General features: G+C 36.6%; 1 protein-coding gene across 1 annotated transcript; it reads left to right on the plus strand.

Annotated features, from left to right (window-relative positions):
* Positions 1-51: 51 nt before the first annotated feature.
* LOC146458341 (eukaryotic peptide chain release factor GTP-binding subunit ERF3A-like) lies at positions 52-14,505 on the plus strand. Its single transcript, XM_085090609.1, has 19 exons — positions 52-354; positions 510-581; positions 1,915-1,965; positions 2,695-2,844; positions 3,637-3,670; positions 3,810-3,887; positions 4,048-4,093; positions 5,069-5,203; positions 5,777-5,835; positions 6,735-6,830; positions 7,260-7,324; positions 7,429-7,510; positions 7,885-7,978; positions 8,629-8,709; positions 9,188-9,289; positions 9,864-9,935; positions 10,964-11,053; positions 12,514-12,682; positions 13,348-14,505. The coding sequence occupies exons 1-19, from the start codon at positions 156-158 to the stop codon at positions 13,389-13,391; spliced, it is 1,719 nt and encodes a 572-aa protein (XP_084946735.1). The 5' UTR covers positions 52-155; the 3' UTR covers positions 13,392-14,505.
* The last annotated feature ends 7,214 nt before the right edge of the window (positions 14,506-21,719 follow it).

Here is a 21,719-nt window from a genome sequence, read left to right on the forward strand (position 1 = left end):
ATCTCTGAGCCGCCGTTTTGTCAGCGGTTTCACGAAGCATGCTCAGTGCCCACGAACCGGCGTGAAAATTGCACCATTTCTCGTGGATCACAAGAAAAAAATATAATTTTGCGTCCAAAACATCAAAAGCTTTCAAAGAAACCACGAAAAAAGAAATGGATCTAGCCAATTCGGACGCCAATGCACCAGATTCGTGGGATTCTTTAGATGATCCTGGCCCAGGAGAAATGAGCGGAGAGGCAAGCGATCTGAGCGAGAGACTTCATTCACTCAATGTCAACGCAAAACCTTTCGTTCCAAACGTGAATGCCCCAGCGTTTGTTCCTTCGTTCATGAAATCTCCGGCAGCCGAAGGTAAGATTTTGCGTCCTTTAGTAGTGATAAATGTAATAATTTTGAAGATGTCGATCGTATGGCACGTTTATTTAAAAGCTAACTTCAAAGGTGATTCATATTAGACGATGTCTATCTTGACTGCATGTTTCTGTATTTGGGATTATTTTTGATAGCTGTCCCATCTACTAATGGCGATGCTAAGCCAGAAACTACTGAGCCAGATCAGCACAAAGAGGTCATGGAGGGTAAGCTTACATTCACAAAACGTGTTTAATACTGAAATATACAAATATACTCCCCTACCCCCCCTCCCCCACCACCACCCCCACCCCCAGGCTGCATTTTGTTTAGCTTACGCCAAACGTCTTTGGCGTGTGTTCCCAAATCCGCTTGGCATACTGGCACACGATCGTAGTTTTTGGCGTAAAGTGGCGTAAGACAGAAGTAGCGTCTTGTGTCTGGCATAAAATTGCATTATATATACATGTAGGCATTGGCATGAAGAAAAATTTCCTTGGCTTTTGAAAACTACACTCTTCAAATGAACTGTTGTTATTCAACAATATCCAGGATTTCTCTTCCATTATAGGATTTAGAGTCTTAGGCAGGGGAGCAGAGTAGGGGATCTGGTAGCTAGCCTGCATAGGGATGTTGAACAAAGATGAAAGTTAAGCAAATGATTAGCAAAGCCTCAGGGAGAATGGGGAAAAGGCGATTTGCAGGTGGTATTTTCTTGACGTCTTTTGACCACCAAAACTTATATCCTTGTGCGGACAATACCAATAGTTACACAGACTAGGAGTCTGGGTGGTGAGGTTGGCATGGCGGTTGGTGTAACATTTCTCTATGGTAGGCATTTCAGCAGTATTTGGTGTATAACTTTGAAACTCTTGGCATATCTTCAGTGTCAGATATACACAGAATGTACCCTTACCTTCCCCCACCAACACCTTCCTTCTTTGGGCCCCTTTACTCATTGTGAGTACACTGCATGGGGTGATGGTCCTTAACCCTTTAAGTCCCAATATTAACCTGTGTATTCTCCTAACTGTTCTCTCCATATTTCCTACAATACATGTACATGTATTATAATTAGTTGGGAGGAACTTTAAAGATCAAGACATTTTATTTGGTGATCACATGAATTCTTTCAATGGCTAGCTTATCTTTACCTTCACAAAAACACATCTCGATCCTCAAAGAGCAATTTCATCATTTGTAGCCCTTCAAATTCCACTTAAGATTCAGTCGAGTGTTTTTTAGCTTTTTCCCTTTCCATTTATACCTTTTTTATGTAAATGGTGCATTTTATTCAGGAGAATCAAAGAATGCTATCTTGATCTTTTTTAGGTAGTACAAGAAACTGGCAATCATAATTATTTTACTAGCCAGAATAATATTTTGTTGTGTGAGAAAAAAGTCTTCTTTTTAGGACACCCTAAGACCTTGAACAGTGTTTAATTATGGACAATGGTGAGCTTGATATTGAGGCTTAAAGGGTTGGTCACTCAGATGCCCTTTTGATTTAGGCTTTAGTTGAAATAATGATTTTAGAGGCTTTATTTTTGTTTACCTAAGGTGGAGACACAGACCCTTCAATGAAACCAGATGAGGATATGGAAGAAGAAGGTAAGACTACTTACATGTATAACTTTCAATCGATGGATTTTATAGAATGGACAGTATAAAACGTGTGTGTTCATTGGTGCAGACAAGTTTGTGATTAAAAGGGAAGTATCATGGGGTTTTTGACCTCTTTTGTTAAAAATGGTGAAATGAGACCTTCACTTTGCTGCAAAATAATTCTAGAACAAAGAGAGGAGAGAAATCAACTCAATTCTTGACAGAAACAGCTCGTACTCTGTTCTAGTGCATTTTGGAAACAAAAATACGAAAACTTGAAAAACATTAGCCAATTGTTTTTCAAGTTTCAATCCATTCCGACCTTCTTTGTCTCTGGCCAAAGGTACTAATCGATAGTTTTATTGCGCTGGGGTGATAATTTATAACAAAACTAGACAATTATTTTTTTTTTTGTTTCTGTTGTCAGACAAACATCTTTGGGTTTTGTACAGATGCACGAATCACGTCGTGAGCTGAGTCTTATGGTCCTCCCTTGTAATTTTATGCATACATTAAGGTGACACATGTTCAGCCAGTCACAGGCCTTGTTAGCCTGGCATTAGCCAATAGGCATGTACTCAAGATTCTTGTAGCTCAAATAAAAATAAATTTGCTCTCTCAATCAAATGTTCTCTTGTTTGTTGGTGCAGTTACTTTTTTTTAGGCCTGTGAATCTCTTTCATGTTAATGTGAATCATTTTTGGTGATTTCTCTTTTAATGCTTTGTTATTGCAGAAGATAAAGACATTGATGATGTTGAAATGGGAGAGGAGGAAGAAGAGGAAGCAAAGCCTACAAAGATAGGCAGCTCTAAGAAAAAAGTTGAAGAGGAGGAAGTTGAGGACAAGAGGGAACATGTTAATATAATATTTATAGGTCATGTTGGTAAGTTTATTGTTAACTCTTCTTGTTCATGTGAACTACAGTTAACTCCCGATAACTCAAACCTTCAAGGGAAATTGAAAAAAGTTCAAGAGAGCAGGAGTTTGAGTTATCAAGAGTAAAATTATATAGAAAATGAGCTCAAAGGAAAGGAAAATTGGTTCGAGTTAGCGAGGGTAAAATTATATAGAAAATGAGCTCAAAGGAAAGGAAAATTGGTTTGAGTTAGCGCAAGGTTTGAGTTATCAGGAGTCGACTGTGGTACATGGCTTTTGCAGACTGCTGTCTGACAAATGTCTGGTGAACTAATAGTTATACCTAAATTAAGGCTTAATGTATGCCAAATCTGATCTCAGTTAAAATAGTACTTCGCATGTCAGGCATACAGTGTAGGTGATCTAAACAGCCAGAGCGTAACACATTTTCTGTAACCTGAAGCTTGCCACTGAGAGCATAAGTGCTCCCTCCACACCGCTCCATCACCTGGATGGGATGTTAGTCCATCACAGGGTGATCCCTAACATTTTGTTGCTACACATTGTGTGATTAAATTTCTTGTCTAGGGAAACAACATGACACAAAACGAACCAAACCTCAAACCACCAACCCTGTGACCCTATTCATCTGACATTCTGGCTTCCAGAATCTAGCTCCATGTTACAGAAGGTTTAATATGCAGTCTACATGTATGGACAAGTGTCACAATACATCATCCCTGGCTCAAGTTTTTGTAGTTTCATTTTAGAATTCATAAAAACAGGCCTGTATTGAACTTCAGATCTTTGTTTCCTTCAGACGCTGGGAAATCAACAATTGGCGGTCATGTCATGTAAGTATAAGTTTTTTTATGGCAAATTAGACATGTTTTGCATTTTGTGTGAAATGTGATTTCCTTTCTCACTAAATTGTGCAAAATGTTAGTGATAAGTTTACTGTGTTATATTAATAATTAATGCTTATCTTGATAGGTATTTGACAGGGCAGGTGGACAAAAGAACACTTGAAAAATATGAAAGAGAAGCAAAAGAAAAAAACAGAGAAACATGGTATGTTGAATCGACATGTTGACAAAATATCTTTGTAAATGACTTTAGACTGTAATATCCTGGCTGATTATCATTTGCTCTAAGTGTGTTCCTTGTACTGGCAGATATAAGTACAAAAGTAATTATTATTAAATTTTGTTAATGTTTTTTCTTCTTCTAGGTATTTATCATGGGCATTAGACACAAACCAAGAAGAAAGAGATAAGGTAAGACAGCTTTTCTGAAACATTAACAGCAGAGATATATGTTGTAGGTTAAAATAAATCCCAGGTTAAAATTATTTCAAACTAGTTTGATTTTTATTTTCCTTTGTCCCAGATGTAAATACAAAATCCTTAAACAAAGGAAAATACAAATCAACCTAGTTTGAAATCATTTTGACCTACAGCATATATTTTATTAAAGGAAACCTCCACTCTTGAAATAAATTAACGTTAAATCATTGAAAATACAATCTAATTTTAAATTTCGTTGTAAGACATGGAAATGATATTTCTGTGTCGGACAAAACATAATTTGATTATCGCCTTTTTTTTTTTTTCATTTTAAATTTCCCGGGCGCTGCCATCTTGGATTTCATGACGTAATATGGTTGCTCTATTGTTTCACACAAAACATTTTTTGCTTACTAACAATAGTGGCAACCATATGACGTCATAAAATCCAACATGGCGGCGCCCAGGAAATTTAAAATCGAAAATAGGCGATAATCATATCAAATTTTTAGCACGCTTGAATGTTACTTCTACTTTGAAAATTAAAATTTAGAATTTAGGCTTTATTTCCGACAATTTACCATCAGTTTGTTGTCGGAGTGGAGGTTCCCTTTAATATGTAGTGAAGTTGGCAGCTAATAACCAGGCTTAACATTGAGAGTTTGGTCTGAAACATTTAAGTTTGTTGATTATCAATGATAACAATCACGCGAGCGCAGTCTGTTGTAGTTTTTGCAAAGAAATATCAAAAGAATTTATATAATTAAATATGCCTTACCTTCTAGGGTCTCTTTCCCTTAAATAACATTTTATTTTTCCTTAAATAATTTTTCAAGCATTTCTAACTGCAATAATATTATTAGACTCTTACTTTAAAGGGTTACCTACCGAACAAGTGAAACTATGCTACATTCTAGTAAAGACTTTTCCAAATGACTGGATCTAACGACTATTTTTGTCTCTCAGGGTAAAACAGTAGAAGTCGGCAGAGCAGCATTTGACACACCCAACAAACATTTCACATTACTGGATGCTCCAGGTCACAAGAGCTTTGTTCCAAACATGATAAGTGGAGCCTGTCAGGCCGATCTTGGAGTGCTGGTATGTGCAAGTAATTAATTAATGAGGTTGTAAATACGTAGTGCTTGTTCCAAGTGGTCACATAGAGAAACTTCAATCTCACTGATATTGAAAGGAAAGGTATATGTATAATTTGCAAAAATGATATATTGGTTTCAGTCCACATATCAGCTCAATCATAGTCTACTGTATAGATGTGGATTTCAAATTCATATCCCTGCCTCAGAGACAAATCATGCCTCTACCCATACTCTATCAACACCTTATTTTAGGCCTGCCTGGGATTGAGTTTCCCATACTGTCAGAATTTATTATAGATGCATGTAAACATGGTGTTATACATGTATGTTGTGCTTTGTTTGATGCTACATTTAAGGCATACAGTGTAGGGTATAGCTCAGTAAATATTTGGTTTTCCTGCTACAACATTGTGACATGAAACAAAAATCCATTCCCTGTCCCTTGATTAGCTTTTTCAGGCCACTGCTTACCTTGAACCTCAGCAATTGAGGCATTTTGTACAATTACATAAAGCGTAGTTTTTGGTAAAGCTGACGATTTGTTTTAATCCAGATGTTGTTTTTTGTTCCTAAGGTAATCTCTGCCAGAAAAGGAGAATTTGAAACTGGATTTGAGCGAGGAGGGCAGACCAGGTAGTTATCGAATTAATAACATTGTGTTATTTTGTTTTTCTTTGGTGTTGTTTACTTGAATCTGTCAAGGGAGCAGGAATGTACTGTACTACAAAACATGGGAGATCCATAATTGCCCATTATTTGCTATTGATTCTTAGATATAAGTAAAATTTATAGATTTGTTTCTGCCTACTGGAGAGCAAGTATTTTATATTCATCTTAGTGAGTATACTACAGTATGCTTCAGTATACTACAGCATACTACATACTGTCAAACTGTCGTTTACATGAATCAGTGCAGCTGAAGGTAGTGCTGGGCCGGATCTATGGGGGGGGGGGGGGGTTCGGGGGGTTCGATCAAACCCCCTAAATTAAAAAAGCTAACGCCAAAAGCTTGTAAAAATATTAAATAAATACATTCAATCTTAAATGCAAAACGTTCATAACCAAGTTAAGCCTCTGCTGCTCAATAAAGCTAAAACATGTTTTTACATAGCTTTGTTATATTTTTATGAAAAAGAATGGCATTTTAACTTTAAAAATTGAGATATTAAAACACACTGACTTTGCCTTAGAATAGCAGAAACTGCGTTTCCGAGGACTTAAAATTTCACAATTTTACGGGGGAGGATGCCCAGGACCCCGCTACTGGGGCACTGCCTTCGGCGGCCGCCTTTCATCGAACCCCCTCTCCTAAAAACCTGGATCCGCGCCAGTAGTGTTCAGACTTGGTTTACAAGTGCTGTATCACTGTGTGTGTGGAGGGGGGGGGGGGGGTTGGTCTTAGTTCTGAATGAGATATGATGCAGAGAGAAAACACACCAGATCTCTACTAGACCTGCATGGGTGAAGGTAACCAACAAAGAAAAATGTACAACAAAGAAAAATGTTCAAAGCATTTGTACCTCTTTTTGTAGAGAACATGCAATGTTAGCAAAGACAGCTGGAGTGAAACATCTGGTGATACTTGTCAACAAAATGGATGATCCTACGGTGGAATGGGACAAATCAAGGTTGTTACAAGTGGAATGTTTACAGTTAAACCCTTTTATGCTCTGACAGTACATGTACCAATGGTCACATTTTAGGAATTTGTTAACAGACTCAAAAGTTATAACAACTTGCTCAATTATATCTTTGATGGTATTGCTCAGAATCTTTTATTTGAATAATCACAATTTAGAATTTAATTCACTGTCCCTGCCCCCCTTCCCCTAAAAAGAAAGTTAAAACAGTGCAACGTGACTAGGATTTTATAATCAGGTACTAAGGCAAGGCCTTGGGTTATATAGTAATTCTTACAAGAGTGGGGAAATTATGTTTGATCAATCTATATTTCTTTAATCATAAGAGCTATAACTGTTAAAAGGAGAGATAGAAAGCCCCTTTTACGCTGCAACTCTTCTACAGAATTATTCACCTATTGTTTTTTTCACCAAAAGGTATGAAGAAATCCAGACAAAGCTGACACCATTCTTAAAGAAAGTTGGCTTTAATCCCAAGTCAGGTTTGTTTGTACTTAATTATTTTCATGACAAATAAAATTTCTATGTAGCTTATTTTGTTTTTTTTTTCTGATGCTCAAGAAATGTGTTATATGTTTTTCCATAGATATCCACTATATGCCTTGTTCAGGATTGACAGGTGCCAATCTTCGTGAAAGACTAGATCCTAATGTTTGTACTTGGTTTAGGTGAGAGCTACAGCACTTACATATAACTTACGTTAATTGTTGTCACTTTGTACTTAAGTAACAGCTTGCAATGGAGCACAAATATGAATTCTGCCACATTAAAATACTGCTCTGTAGTTTTCATTTTACTGGTTACACCTTAAAATTTTACCCATAGACTCAAAAGCTAGAACCACTTTGTATAACATGGTAAGCGCCAACGTACCCAAGGAAGCACTACTGAATAGCTTTTGTTTGAGGATCACACTTTAGGGTTTCATTCACAGCCTCAAACTTTAAGTTAGAACCAACTTGTCGCGTAGCTTGTCTTCATCTTCTGCGTAAAAACCTGTTGGTAAGTAAGATGTTTATTTTTCAACTTACTTGTGTTGCAGTGGCAAGTCTTTCTTGGAGTATATAGATGAGCTCCCATCACTGACACGTTCTATTGATGGACCTCTCAGGTTACCTATATCGGAAAGATACAAGGTATGACCACTTCCAAAAAATAATAAATTATCAATTGCTTGTGGCCAGTTTTAATCATTTGAATGGCTGGGTACATAAAGGGCCGAGAAGAAACCAGCTGCAGCTGCAATAGTTGAGTTTTTTCTGCCTTCAGTAATAATAATTATTATTAGGCTCAGTGCATCACTGGCATATGGTGCATTTCAGATTGCTTTTAGTTGTTTTAGCTCAGATTCACTATTTTTTTTTTTTGCCTTTGGCTTTGAATTCCTTCAGGAAACGTTGCCCCAATATTTTATTAGTTTCTTTCAATATTCATTTGCAATGAAAACCTATGACTATTGGCAAATTTCCGTTTTTATCACAACACGAAGCGCAAAACATCAGATAAATCATTGGAGTGACGGTTTCTGAAGAAATTTTAAGCCACATACCAAAAATTTGGTGAAGCTGAGCTAAAAAACAAAAATAGTTCTAAAATTCACTGTAAGTTGGTTAAGCAACAAACCCTTCAATAAATTATAGTGGAATGACCTTGAAAAAGGAAGAATAAAATAAAAAATTAATTTGATAAAATCTTCCAGTTACAAACATGACCTTTTGAACCTGTTCCTTTCAACCCCTTGCTGTATTTCTTATAATTTTGTGTACATGAATATTGTGCCTTGCAGGACATGGGAACAATGATACTTGGTAAAGTGGAGTCTGGAAAACTTAGTAAGGGGGATTCACTGATGCTGATGCCTAACAAGGTGATTGCTCTAGTTGAAACCATAATGTTCATTTTCGCCCTTCAACATCTCAATGTTTGTTGTGGGTTTAGCTAATTTGATTAGGGTCATAATTAAACTCATGTATAATACACTGTAAGTGTTCTCTTCAGAAAGGGCAAGAAATTTGAATCTTGTCTAATTACATGAATTTTCATGAATTTGCATCAATTGAACTAAATCAACACTTTCACAAATTTTCATTCATTTTGTACATAAATCAGCTTGCATAACATAAAATAGTGAAGAATAGCAGTTAACTACAATGGTTTCCAATAGAATAAAAATGTACAGGGTATTATTTTGTAAAGAAGACTCTACTAGGCCTAAATGTAGTTGACTCAGTACACAGGTTCCTTAACTATCATAATTCTGATATGATAGTGTAAAGGGCCGCAAGTTGTATGTGCATACTGCAATTTGCATTCCATGTGAGTATGTTCCTTTATTCTTTTCACAGGTTCCAGTTGAGGTGTTAGGGATAATATTTGATGAAGAAGAAAAATCTGGAGCTGTAGCTGGTGATAATGTTAAACTAAAGTTGAGAGGAATTGAAGAAGAGGTAAGGTGCATAAGAGCTGAATTGATGCATTTAACAATGAAAGTTTGCCCTCTGTCATTCTCCAAAAAGATATGAAAGAGACAAGGGGATTTTCAGCTTGAAACAAGGCACAGTCAGATCAGTTTTGAAAGTTGTACTACGATCTTGGACAGAACGAGTTGAGAAAATGCAAATTGTGCACATAGATTTCAATCTCCCTAAGGAAAAACACCATCTGGAGAACAGTCAAAACTCATTCCCCCCACCCTTCACTAAAGGTTGAAGGTTGGACGATTACCCAGCCTTATTTTTCAGCGGTAGACCAACACTGACAAGGGAGAAGTTGTTGATGCATCACTGTAGTGGTAGAATTTTCAGGTCAACAAAGAGTTTCGTAACAGTTTTGTCCAAGATTACAGTAGGTCATGTTAACACTCCTTGAGTTAAATTTGTCGTTGATGGACTAATTCTTTAACAATAATTTTGCCGATAATCTTCACTTCACAATGTATAATTTGGACAGTGACTTAATATACAATAAGTTGTCTGCATTGTTTTAAATGCCAATGTTGATGTGTCTTATAAATTTTCCTAGGATGTCTCTCCTGGTTTTGTCCTATGTTCACCAGATAACTTATGCCACACTGTTAAAACATTTGAGGCTCAGGTATGGTTCATGCATTTCTCACTGTGGATCAATTTAACCAGTACATATTAAGTGAAGGGCACAAAAATGTTAAATAATAAAGTCAAGAGGTTTCTTAATCCTAACACGAAGACAGTGTAAAGTCAAAGAACTTTATCTTTGGCTAGCCATTCAGTTTCCTTGCTGGCAAAGGTAATGTCATTCCAAAAATGAACTGCAAAGGAGTAGGTTTCTGTGGCTTCAGTCACTGGCTTTATTGCCATAGGATTCATCATTGGCAGTCAGTGAATAGTTGTGGAAAAGTCAGACAAGTATTTTTCATTCTGATGACCCTGTTATGGTATTTAGCAACAGAAATATTGTTGAGAATGATGTATTATTCTGGAAAGTGACACAGGCATACTCCGAAAAAAGAAATCTGAGTGCTCCTATCAGGAGTCGAACCTAAGACCTTCTGATTACTAGTTTGGATGCTCTACCACTGAGCTACAGGTGACTTATGGGAGCTAAGGCCATTAAACTAGGTTCATGGGACAAAATTAATATCCTGCATGCTGCCAGGATTGGAATGTCGAACGTGTCGTATATTATGAAATAAATGTGATGGTATATTTTAAGCATGGTGAATGAATGAGAATGAGGTGTTGTTCTGGAAAGTGACACAGGCGACACAGCCTCAGGAGTCAGAAGAGGTTGAGGGGCCATGTGAACCAGTAGATAGCCAACTGACTAGAACAAATTAATTTTAATTAACTCTGGGCAATAATCCAGGGCTTTCCTGACAAACTGTTCAGTTCAAATTATTCACAGAAACATGATTGAAAAGGGAGCCTAGATAGAAATCATGTCGCTGATGGGATCCTGGGTTCCCTCAAAATTACATTAAAATGGTTAGAAAATGAAACAAAGCGACATCAAAAGAACTAGTAAATACTAGTTTATAATAATAATTCATTAATGGTATATAAGTAGGGGGAAATTAATGTACTTTACTGGCAGGAGAACATAGAATATTTTTAAGTGAAGTCAATGATTATTTTCTTCCAAAGGTGGTCATTCTTGAGCACAAGTCCATTATCTGTGCAGGGTATAGGGCTGTTCTTCATATTCACAATGTCATAGAAGAAGTTTCATTTGTGGTAAGATGACGCTATTTATGACATGTTGCTTAACATAAGTCTGTGTTTGCTACTATCAAAACATATGAGAGTGGGTGGGTGCCTCAGCCAGCTTCAAAGTCAACCCAGACTTCTTGTTTTTTTTTTTTTCTCAGATGATTTAAATAGTTTGCACATGGCTTACAAGTTTTTTCAAAACATGGCCCCATAAGGGGTGACGTATCGTAAATTCGAGACCCAACACTACAATCGTGGACAAGACTTGTTAAGAAAACTGGGAATTTTGCGCATATATTTCAATCAACCTTAAAGAAAACATTGCCTGGAAAATACCAAACCTTCACTTACCCCCCCCCCCCCCCATGACTCAATGTTGCTTTCAAGGCTGGACGATGACCCAGCGTTTTTTTTCAGCAGCAGGGCAACACTGATGAGGGGGAGGGGGGGTGGGGCTGTGTTGTTGATGTATCATTGTAGCGCTCGAATTTGGAGATGGACTAACAGTTTCTTATCAGATTTGTCCATGATTGTAGCACTTCTTGTGGTAGCCTCCCATGCAGGTGTTTTTAGGGAAGTTGTATGTAATATATCAAACACGAGGAAGAGTGTTTCCTCTGATTTCCAAACACCAAGAAGTGAGGTGATGAAATGGTGCACAGCCGAGTTTAATTAACCAACTTTGAGGCATTTGGAAGTAGGATGAAACACTCTTTCGAGTGTTTAATACTATAATTCGTAATAATTTCTTGACAAAATCAATGCAAAAGTTCGCCAAATTTTATGATAATCAAGACCACATTTCCAAACCTCCTTTATGATAGGGATTTCCTTTGTTTTCTCTTCAGGAAGTATCAATGCGTTTGAGATAGGGTAATACGTCTCCCTTAGAAATGACTGCATGGGAGGCTGTTCTTCTGCAAGCCTTTTGCAAAGTTTCTTAACTTTGTGAAATGATTTAGGACTCTAAGTCATCGTGGTGCAAAAAATCGAGAATGCAAGAGAGATGAAATTTGGCAATAATTTTAGACCCATCGTCTTTGTTTTAACGAAGATTTGTTGAAGAAAACGATGGAAAATGCAGTCTAATGTATTTGAAATGAATGTTTGGCTTAGCAAGAGAGTTGACAACTAAAGGTAAATTGGCCACCGTAAAGATATTCGAGTGCTGACGTTTCGAACGTTAACCCTTCATGAGAGTGAATCGAAGTAGCGTTGAGGCCTTTTGCAAACATATTAAGCAAACAGCCTAAAATTCTCAATAAGGAAGTTATGCTGCCAGCCCTTTGATTTTGACTCGACCCATGTTAGGTAAATATCACCTCTTCCTGTCATTAGAGGCAGCTGACATTTCAGACCATTTACTTTCATGTTCTCATTGGATTTGCACTTAATTATTTATTTACTTACATTTATTTATTTATTTATTTATTTGTTTATTTATTTATTTATTTATTTATTTATTTATTTATTCTTGAATTTAGGTTTTAATAGATGTAATTGACAAGAAAACAGGAAAAAGAATGAAGCAAAGACCAAGATTTATCAAACAGGACCAAGTGGCCATTGCACGGTTACAAACAACAGGAGTTGTCTGCATAGAGAAGTTCTCTGACTTTCCACAGATGGGTAGATTTACTCTCAGAGATGAAGGTAAGAATTTCCAATTAACCATTAACAAGTAAGTTACTTATTTCAACTCGAAGTTTGTGATTTTGAAAAGAAATAAAAAAAGGATTAAAATTTTATACACCACCACACAAGAACAATTCAAGTTGGTTGCAAAATGTTTTGTTTGTTTGTTTGTTTGCTTTTTATCGTTATTTTAGCGTTGCCATGCAAAAATAAGCTACAAAAAAATATGACAGACAGTAGAAAACAGAAAAAAAAATGTGGGAAACACTACAGCTAAGACCAATTTCAGTGGTCCTTCTAAACTTAATTGAATACATCATAGGGAAAGTTAAACAACTATGAAATCTAAGAATCAAAAAATTAATATCAAAAACCTGAAGATGGGGGCGTTTCCAATCCACGGGCACAATAACTGAAAGGGATGTCATGTTACCCGAATTAAACTTTTCTGCCCACTAGGATGTGTTGTGTATCCCACCATATTCCCCCCCCCCCCCCCCCACCCCACATAAATAAACGGCACCAGTGCATGTTTCAAGAAACTTACGAATTCAAAATACTTGAGGGTTGGGGCCGGGTAGGTTGGGGTAATCCTTGTGATGAGAGATGATCACTAGTCTCATGGCTCAACTAACTGGCTGAAGTATCCTAAATCCCTTTCTCTCTCTTTTTTCTTTTATCAGGTAAAACCATTGCTATTGGGAAAGTTTTAAAACTAATCAACTAAAACGAATGAGCCTTAGCCTTGAGACGTTTCTTGAAACAGCGTTGGCTGGCTCAAACATGTTTATACGCCAAACTACGTACAGCTCAAGAATCTTTGTGTCTATATGAGCAGTTGCAAGTCAGCTGGAATCAGATACGGACTGATATCAGCATGGATCTCAGAGCTGACATCGTGTCATACTCCCCTCAGTTGGCACGATGCGAATAAATAAATAAATGGACGTCGTATTAAATATTGTTGTTTGCATAGCTACTTTCTAACAATTTTTCAAGTTGCACTGTATGTCGTTTAGAGGAGGACAAGGTGAAAGCATAAGGCTTGGTCACTCGGTAGGGAGAAATCGAACCTACAAAGAACGACTACTCACAGAAATAATTTACGGGCTGCAGTAAAGAGATGGCCGTAACAAGTGTTGTATGAAAACTATTAGAGTGAATAGATCGGCGGTTGAAACAGGAAAGCTTTGTTTAACTGTATTTACATTTTCTACCAAGGAGTTGAACTGAGAGCATGTTCTTTGGTCGTTTTCTGTTGAAATTTATTGTGAGCGTGGTTGAGTCCGTGAGGGAAGGGTTAAAATCGAGAAACGCCCTGGTAAAGTACCACTGATTAGCCTTGTCGTGCTTCGGGATTTCATCCACAGACTCAAAAATCGAAAGATTTACTGTAGATTTATAGAGTCCTGAAGTGTGACGTCACAAATGTAACCCAAAATTGAAGGATTTGTACCGATATCTCACCGTCCAATTGCAATAAGATGCTGATTTTTGGTAAGGAGGCATTTTTCATCATGCTCTTTCACAAGATCTTAGCAAGTCCCATAATTTCTTGAATAAAGTTCTTGTGACGTTATCACTGGAAGACTCTATTGTAATGAAAAGGAATGGTACATATGATGAGTAATTAAAAAGCAGCTATCAAATTCCTGAGTAAATTTTATTGCTTTAACAGATAGATTAACGGTATTCACAGGTTAACAATATTTTATGCGTGCCAGAAGCTTAGTGTTTGTTATGACATGGTTTGTCAAACGGTTGTGATAAATACGTAGCTTTGTTGTATATTTCTAACATGTTTTATTTTTCTCGCGAATAAAGATTGTTGAAACACCTTGTGTCCGAGAGAGTGAATCTCTAGATTTTCTTTTTCCCAGCAACCACCACAAGCAGCGAAGAACAAAAAATTCCTAAAGAGTGCTGAACCGAGCCTTTATCCGTACTGAACTTGTACTATTTGTGTCATTATTCTCTACAACAAATTCAGGCCAGAACGTCAACTAACTCGACGCTCGAACGCGCGGCTTGTTCTTTCCAACGTGGGGGGATTGGGGCGTGGAAACGAATGTTTGGTTTTATCACCAGAGCACGACCACCCGCTGACCAAAAGAGACCATAAAGAGATTTGACAGCTGACGTTTTGAGCGAATCCAAAGCTCTGACGAAGTGCTAACGTTCGAAACGTCAGCACTTGAATCTCTCTGTTGATAAAACCAAACACTTGTTTGTAATAACTTGTGGTTTGTGTATTTATTTTCTCTCAAAATGCTACGATATTGTACACGCCTTGTCAGCATAAAACGCCGGCTATTGTCTTAGACTTGTAAACCTGAACAAAGTTGCAATGCCCTACGATACGAATTGTTCCTGTCAACGAAACCTACAACCCATCTCTCGAAAATGAGCAGCTCAGCAATTAAAATATGCAAGACCACGACGACAAACCGATAAGTGGTGCCGGGTCTCTTGTACACCTGGATCAATAAATTATTTCAGTCAAATGCACAATACAGACGGCAGACTGATCCTAACGGCGGAGGTGGCGAAAAATGAACAAAATAGCAAGAACAACTAAAATATATTAACAAATTGCTCCAAGATTACCCTACGGTCTATATTCAAGAGAAAATAAGGGGACAGAGAGTGAAACTAGGGGTGTTGGCTGAGATATGAGAATTTCACTTAGTTTATTTTAAGACATCGTCTAAATGGAAGTCGGTTTCCCGAGATGTCCGCAAACGGCCAGTGTGACGTCACGGGAAGTCATCGGAGCGTGCCAACGTCCCATTGTGTAATGGCGGCTGTTGAATATTCAGTATGGCTTTCCTAAGTGGCATTTACAGATGTCTAAGATACGTTTGCGGACGTCTCGGGGAAAAGACTTCCGTTTTCACGACTTCTAAAAATAACTTGAGTGAAATTCACATATCCCAAGGGCTATAACTGGGGTCTCTTTCTCTGTCTCCTCATTTTCTCTTGCTATATTTTGTATCGGTATGTAAGGCGCCAAAGGATGTGGTTTTTGAACGTTTTGGTCGGAAAGTCTGAACGGGTATGGGTTTTACAGAAATCAAGGTTTGAAAAAGGGTACCGGAGAGTTACTTAGTTTGGTCTGAAATAGGGTCAGAGTTTAGAAAACCGAGCCCACGCCCCCACCAAAAATTCACCCCACCCCCTACCCGGTACGGATCACTAATTGTAACGTAAATAATGCATTCTAAAGTACAGACTTCAAAGGGAAACGTCAAGGTTTTATAGCGGTGAGTTTTACAGCAACGTGACCTGACATATACGGACGTAACCTTCACTTAGGAACAACAGAATCCACCACACCGAAAAAGATGGCAACTGGTACGGTTACCCATAATCCTTAGCATTTGAAATTCCAAAAAACGCTAATAAAAATGCACGGAAAAGTTCTAAAAACTTCAAACCTAGCATACACAATGTTGTTCAGTACAGCGACGAATTTCGCAAAAAAAAAAAATATGATTTTCTATGTGCCTTTTGGCTGTGTTAGGTTCGCAAGGTATTTTGGTAAAATATACAGCCGTCATCTTTTCCGTACGGTGCGAATTTTATGGTAATGTCTCTTAGCAGATTTGCAAAATGAATATATGGAAAACGGTGTACGGCGTCATTACTCAATTCATGTTATTATTTTAAGAATAGACCAGAGAGAAACACAGTACAGTGTTATCCACAAGTTCAGAGAACTTTAACTCCGATTTCATTTTAATAGTATTGACAAATAGATTTATAAACAAGTTGGGAAGAGCTGGTGCGAAAAAACGACGCTAGGTTTACACTGAAAAGGGATTCCGCAAGAATGCGAAAGGGAACATGTAAAGGTACAATGCCTTTAATGCTAAAATCCAAGATGGCGGCCAGCCCTCTAGAAGCCGCCAACACCCCCAAGGAATCTGAACAGAATTCAAAATATACTGCTGAGTGTTCTTGTAGAAGAAGTTTCCTTTATTAACATACACAAGATTATCTCTAAAGTTAAATCCTCCGTAGCAAAAGCGTCATCTAACAATTCTTCATAATTTCTCATTTTAACCAACCTTGCCGTAAACCTTGCATACAAGTGTAAATCTCTCTTTCTGTTTTTCGTCCTTTCCTTTCTATTCCATCTTTCTTTGCTCTTGATACATAAAATAAAGAATTCGTAATTAAAATTAAATAAACGTGCCTGCCAAGACTAGCACTTGCTACCTGCGGGACAGTCCAGTTGTAAATTGCTAAAAGTTAAAAAATAAAGATTATTGTTGACGTTGTTGTTGAGCTCTCCTTTTGAACAAAACGTAAAGTTCTTCTTTGCCCTTAGAGTGCTTAAGAATTTCCCAATTTACTTTTTCCTGTCTGGAATCTCCTTTACCGAATAATTTTGTTAAAAAATTATTACTTTTATCAATGCGAACTTTTTTAGCGAACGCAATGGCCGTCTTTTTTTCTTCTTTGTTCCTTTTTCGCTTTGGGATTCATTTGCTAAAAGAAATGCGAAAAAACGTTCATGCATACCAAACTATTGTCAAGTGACGTAGTAGCCCGCGATTGGTTTCATTTTCTAATCAATATTCATGACACACTGTTGAATTTGCCATAACCACACAGGCCGTGACTGTGTGAAGATGTCTTGTAAAGAAAAGTTCGTGCTTTTGAGGGAACTCTGAGAGAACCGTGAAGACGCTGGAAAGGTTTACGACAGGGAAAAGAGTCTATAAGACAACTCCAATCAAGGTAAGCATTGTTTCTCAAAATTTACAACCTAAACTTTGTTCAGAAGGCTTAAAGACTACAAATAGTTTCTCCGTGAAGTTAGCACGTGCTTCCAGCGTCGCTTCAGTTTGAGCTGAGCTTGTAGTTTGTGTTCTCTGTTTAGGACGTTTATCTAAGCTTGGAGGAACTGCTTCTCGCCTAAAATTGAAACATTGTTTGTCAGTATTGAAGAGTTTTTCCGTTTTATGTTTTAAAATTGAGCATTTGCACTTATCTGCCGTATCATTCATTTTCAGAAAGACTGCTAAACTATGTGGGAAGGAAAGACGAAAGATTCAGAAGAGAACAAACAGGCATGGACGAACAGGGCAGAAGGAACTCGGCAAAGATAAGAACTTTTATATTTTCTAGTTAAAAAAATGGTGGCTGAAAAAATTGCCAGCTTGTATTATTACCAAATGTATTCAATTTACGGAAGAGTGAACTGATTTCGTATTCAGCAAATGTAGAAAATTGACACAAAGCAGGAATTGAATTTATTTTGCACGGAATTTTGGTCCGTTATAAATGAATTTAGTTTAAGAATTTTGAGATGATCTCGCTGCCAATTGTTTGACTTTACTCTCCAAATTGTTGTAATACTTGAATTGGATTTTGAAATGAATTCACAGACAGAATTGTTAACATTATCTAGTCAGTTTTTCTTGGCTAAATCTTAGCTTGGCATATAGGACTTGATATGGGGCAAGGACAAAACATGGGAACTTCATTTGGGAACTGTCCTCAACTTTAAAAGAAAGCGTAAAAACTGTGACTTGCAAAAGCAACATGTGAACTAGATTCTTTGCATCACAAGGAAATACAATAACCAATTGGAAAGAGAAAACTAATCAACAATATTAAGAATGACTACAGTTCTAAAAGTTTTTTTTTTTAAACGCCAATTGCTAAAATTAGTCGCGCAAACATATCAGATTTCAAGTAGCTTCAATTTGCAAATTGTCAATGTTTACACTTCGCTTTTCCAAAAGGCAAATATATAATTCCAAAACCAGGATAATTTGTAAAAGCTGTTCCAGCCAAAAAGTTTATTCAAATACACAATACCTATGTTTTTTTGAAGTAAAACAACTTGTGATTTTATTGCGTGCGTACAAACACAAAGCGATCGACTTTGCGGCTGGGTTCAAAAAGGGGGGAAGTGGGTCCATGTTTTGTCCTCGCCCCTTGTTATGGGAGAAAAACAAAAGAACTTGTGATAACTAAGGTTAATATCAGCCACCATTTGAACGTTGAGCGATCTTCTAATTCATTCGATGGGTAATTTCACGATTTAGTTGGTGGGTTTATTTCGCGTTAAAACTTATGCCAAAGTTGTCTGAAGGAAAATTTTTTCTCGTGTTGGCGAAAATTGGTTGTCTATTGGATCTTCTGACCTACAGAAGAAATACGATTTTGTTTTGTTGATCGCTCAACGTGTAGATATAAATTAGTTATTGTTGGCTCAGTAGATGTCGTCGGATGTTTGGTATTTTAAGTTGGCAACTGACAGTTTATCAAGCACAAAGTTTTTACAGGATGCAATTTCGGCACATGGTGTTAAATATTTGTTTCTTGGAACTAAGAAAAACTCTTTATTTAGCAACTGATTGGCAAAAACCTTTTTACAAAACAAGCTAGAGATCAATGTAGATATATTTTTGCACATTTTTCCTTCTCCAATTTTCAAATTTAAACAAAGTAAAACAATAAAATTGATATCAAATGTCATGAAATTCTTATTTACCGAAAAACGACACGCTTTTGTAAAGTCCAGCTCATTTAAATGCTAACCACTTTTGAAGTTGCCAAATTATTTCATTTTCACACTTGTGAAACAAAAATAAATTTGTTTTTACGACTAAAATCCAAACAAAAATTTTGTTTCGAAACTCTGGTGTTGTCGCATCAATGTTTATTGTATATCTTTTTTTCTCGAAATGTGCGTTTTTCCAGAAAGAAAAGATTGAAAACATTTCTGTTAATCAGTTGAAAGTTTTAATTGACTTATTTCAGATTTACCTCAAGGCTGACATCACTGATTACTGAGAAAACATATTTACGTATATGGTAAACTGTCACTGCCTTCTTATAAATATCGACACGTTCGCTGCATCGAATGATAAACGTTTGTTACACGCGAGAACAGAGGCACTTTCAAGTTCTTGGTTATAAAAATTTTTGCTTATCAAATTCAAGGAACATAATTCTTATAGTCGTAGACATTACAAAAATAATTCTTCGCCTCTCGAATTCTGGTTTAACTTGTCAGGAAAGATAATTCTTAACGGAATGTTTCGCGCGTTCTTGACTGAAGTGCCTCTGTTCTCTTGTCGTTGTACAGTTGATAGTTGTCATAAAACTCTGATGTCTGGTGTAAAAAGAAAAATTGGTTTTAAGATTGATTAAAAAAGGCTTGTTATACAGACCACAATAAGAACAGAACTTTTTCAAAAAAAAATTCAGATTATCGAGACTAAACATTGAATGATGTTTCATTTATTGCAAACCTCGAGTGAAATTTTTGATCAATTCATTTGGTGATTTAATTTCTCTGCACCACTCCACAACATTTTGTTGTCGTTCGCTTTTAAAGTAGAAAAAAATTATGGGACAATATGATCATTTTTTCAGCAAAACAGAAGACTTTGGAACCAGTTAATTCATAATGATCCAAAATACTTTTTGTCACGCAAATGTCTTCGTCATTGCCGTGTTTTTATAATTTCTTGAGGATTTCGAAATGATTTTGTAGCAGTTGAATTTCTTGTAACAAAATTGTCCTGATTATTGTCGCGATAATAGATTATAGGAACATGCTTTCAATTGTTTGTTCGTTATCCAACAAATTTCAAACTTTCCGTTTGGAACCAAAGCAAAACCCATTTTGGCGGCGTTTGTGTTTTGCATGTGATTATTTTTCTTATTCACTAATGATTGTGGGTCTAAATTGTACAAAACTATTTTTTTCTGGACACATGCTGCTTCAACTTAAAATTTGTTCTATGAACAAATACAGTCGATTCGAATGGGACCATTATGTAGAATTTCGTTTTTCAATTTGTTTATAAAAATTATGCACAGGCACTGAAACACCGAGCAAGACTTGTTTGGACGCGTAATTTCTTCAAACGCAAATATTGTCCTCATTTTTTCGTTCGTTTAAAAAATTTTGCACATTTTGCTTTCGACTAGACTCTTTTCATGTTGATTTTATTTTGCGTTTATTGTGGTCTGCCTAACATGCCATGCGTTTATTTGATTCATGTTTCGTTTTTTATTCAAATTTCCGATTTTTAAAATGGAACTTGTTGTCACTTGAAACAATGATTTTGTACCAAGAACCAGACACTGGGGTTTTATGATAAACTCTTAATTCTAGATGTGATGTTGGAGGAAAAGACCTTTTCTCTGCACGCCCTGTTCTCGATGTAGCACAATAAACTGATTTATCAATGCATGATCGCGAAGAGCTAAATATTTCAACTCGGGTTGAATTTGACACTCGAAAGAACATGGAGCCATACAATTGTCTGTTTTATGCTCTAAATTTTATCATTTGCTCCAAACTTCCAAACAGCAGTCATTTTCAATGGCGCAAAATGTTAAGGCCACGCATTTTCCACTGCATGTGCTACAACGAAAATTGTCTTGCAGAAAAAGATCTTGCTATTAAAAGCAACATGGCAAGCTAAGCTAAGAATTGATTGGACTTGAAAGAAAAAAAGATTGCGATACGAGAATTTAAGATTTATTTTTTCCAAAACATTCTTTATCGTACACAATTTCCGTGCAAAAGTCTTTTTACAGAGAAAATTCTCTAAAGTTAGTATTAGTTTTCATAGCTTGCCATGTTGTCTTTAATATCCTCCTTATATACACCATCTCGTGCAGGAAATCTATAGATTAAGCCGGTTTTAGATTTTTTTTTTGTTGGAATTCCGTCTAAAACGTTTCTGTTCGAGATGGTGTATGTTTTTTGGCGGGTTAAAATTTGTAGGGGTAACCCTTGAACATTTTTGGGAACAAAAAATGTTCAAGGGGTTCCCCGTTAAATTTTTTGTCAAAATCGTTGCCAGGGGAAACGCTGTGCAAATTTACTCAAATTTTCCCGCCAAAAGACTTAGTACATATAGGAAGAAAAATTTTGTCACACTTTTAATTAATTAAACGATTTTCACTTAACTAATTAACTGAAGTAGAAGAACTTGTAACAATAATTAAAGAGATAATAAAGACAATGAAACTGAAATGACTGTTGAGATTTTATTGTTGTTGTCCTCTAATCAAT

This window comes from Pavona decussata, unplaced genomic scaffold, assembly GCF_977016875.1.
Source record: "Pavona decussata unplaced genomic scaffold, jaPavDecu1.1 SCAFFOLD_233, whole genome shotgun sequence".
Lineage (NCBI taxonomy): Eukaryota > Metazoa > Cnidaria > Anthozoa > Scleractinia > Agariciidae > Pavona > Pavona decussata.

Bases quoted from the DNA above. Each gene is read 5' to 3' on its own strand.
- LOC146458341 (XM_085090609.1), top strand. From the start codon at position 156: ATGGATCTAGCCAATTCGGACGCCAATGCACCAGATTCGTGGGATTCT. The intron at 3,671-3,809 runs GTAAGTATAAGT...TTATCTTGATAG, and splicing joins ACAATTGGCGGTCATGTCAT to GTATTTGACAGGGCAGGTGG. The intron at 7,979-8,628 runs GTATGACCACTT...TGTGCCTTGCAG, and splicing joins CTATATCGGAAAGATACAAG to GACATGGGAACAATGATACT.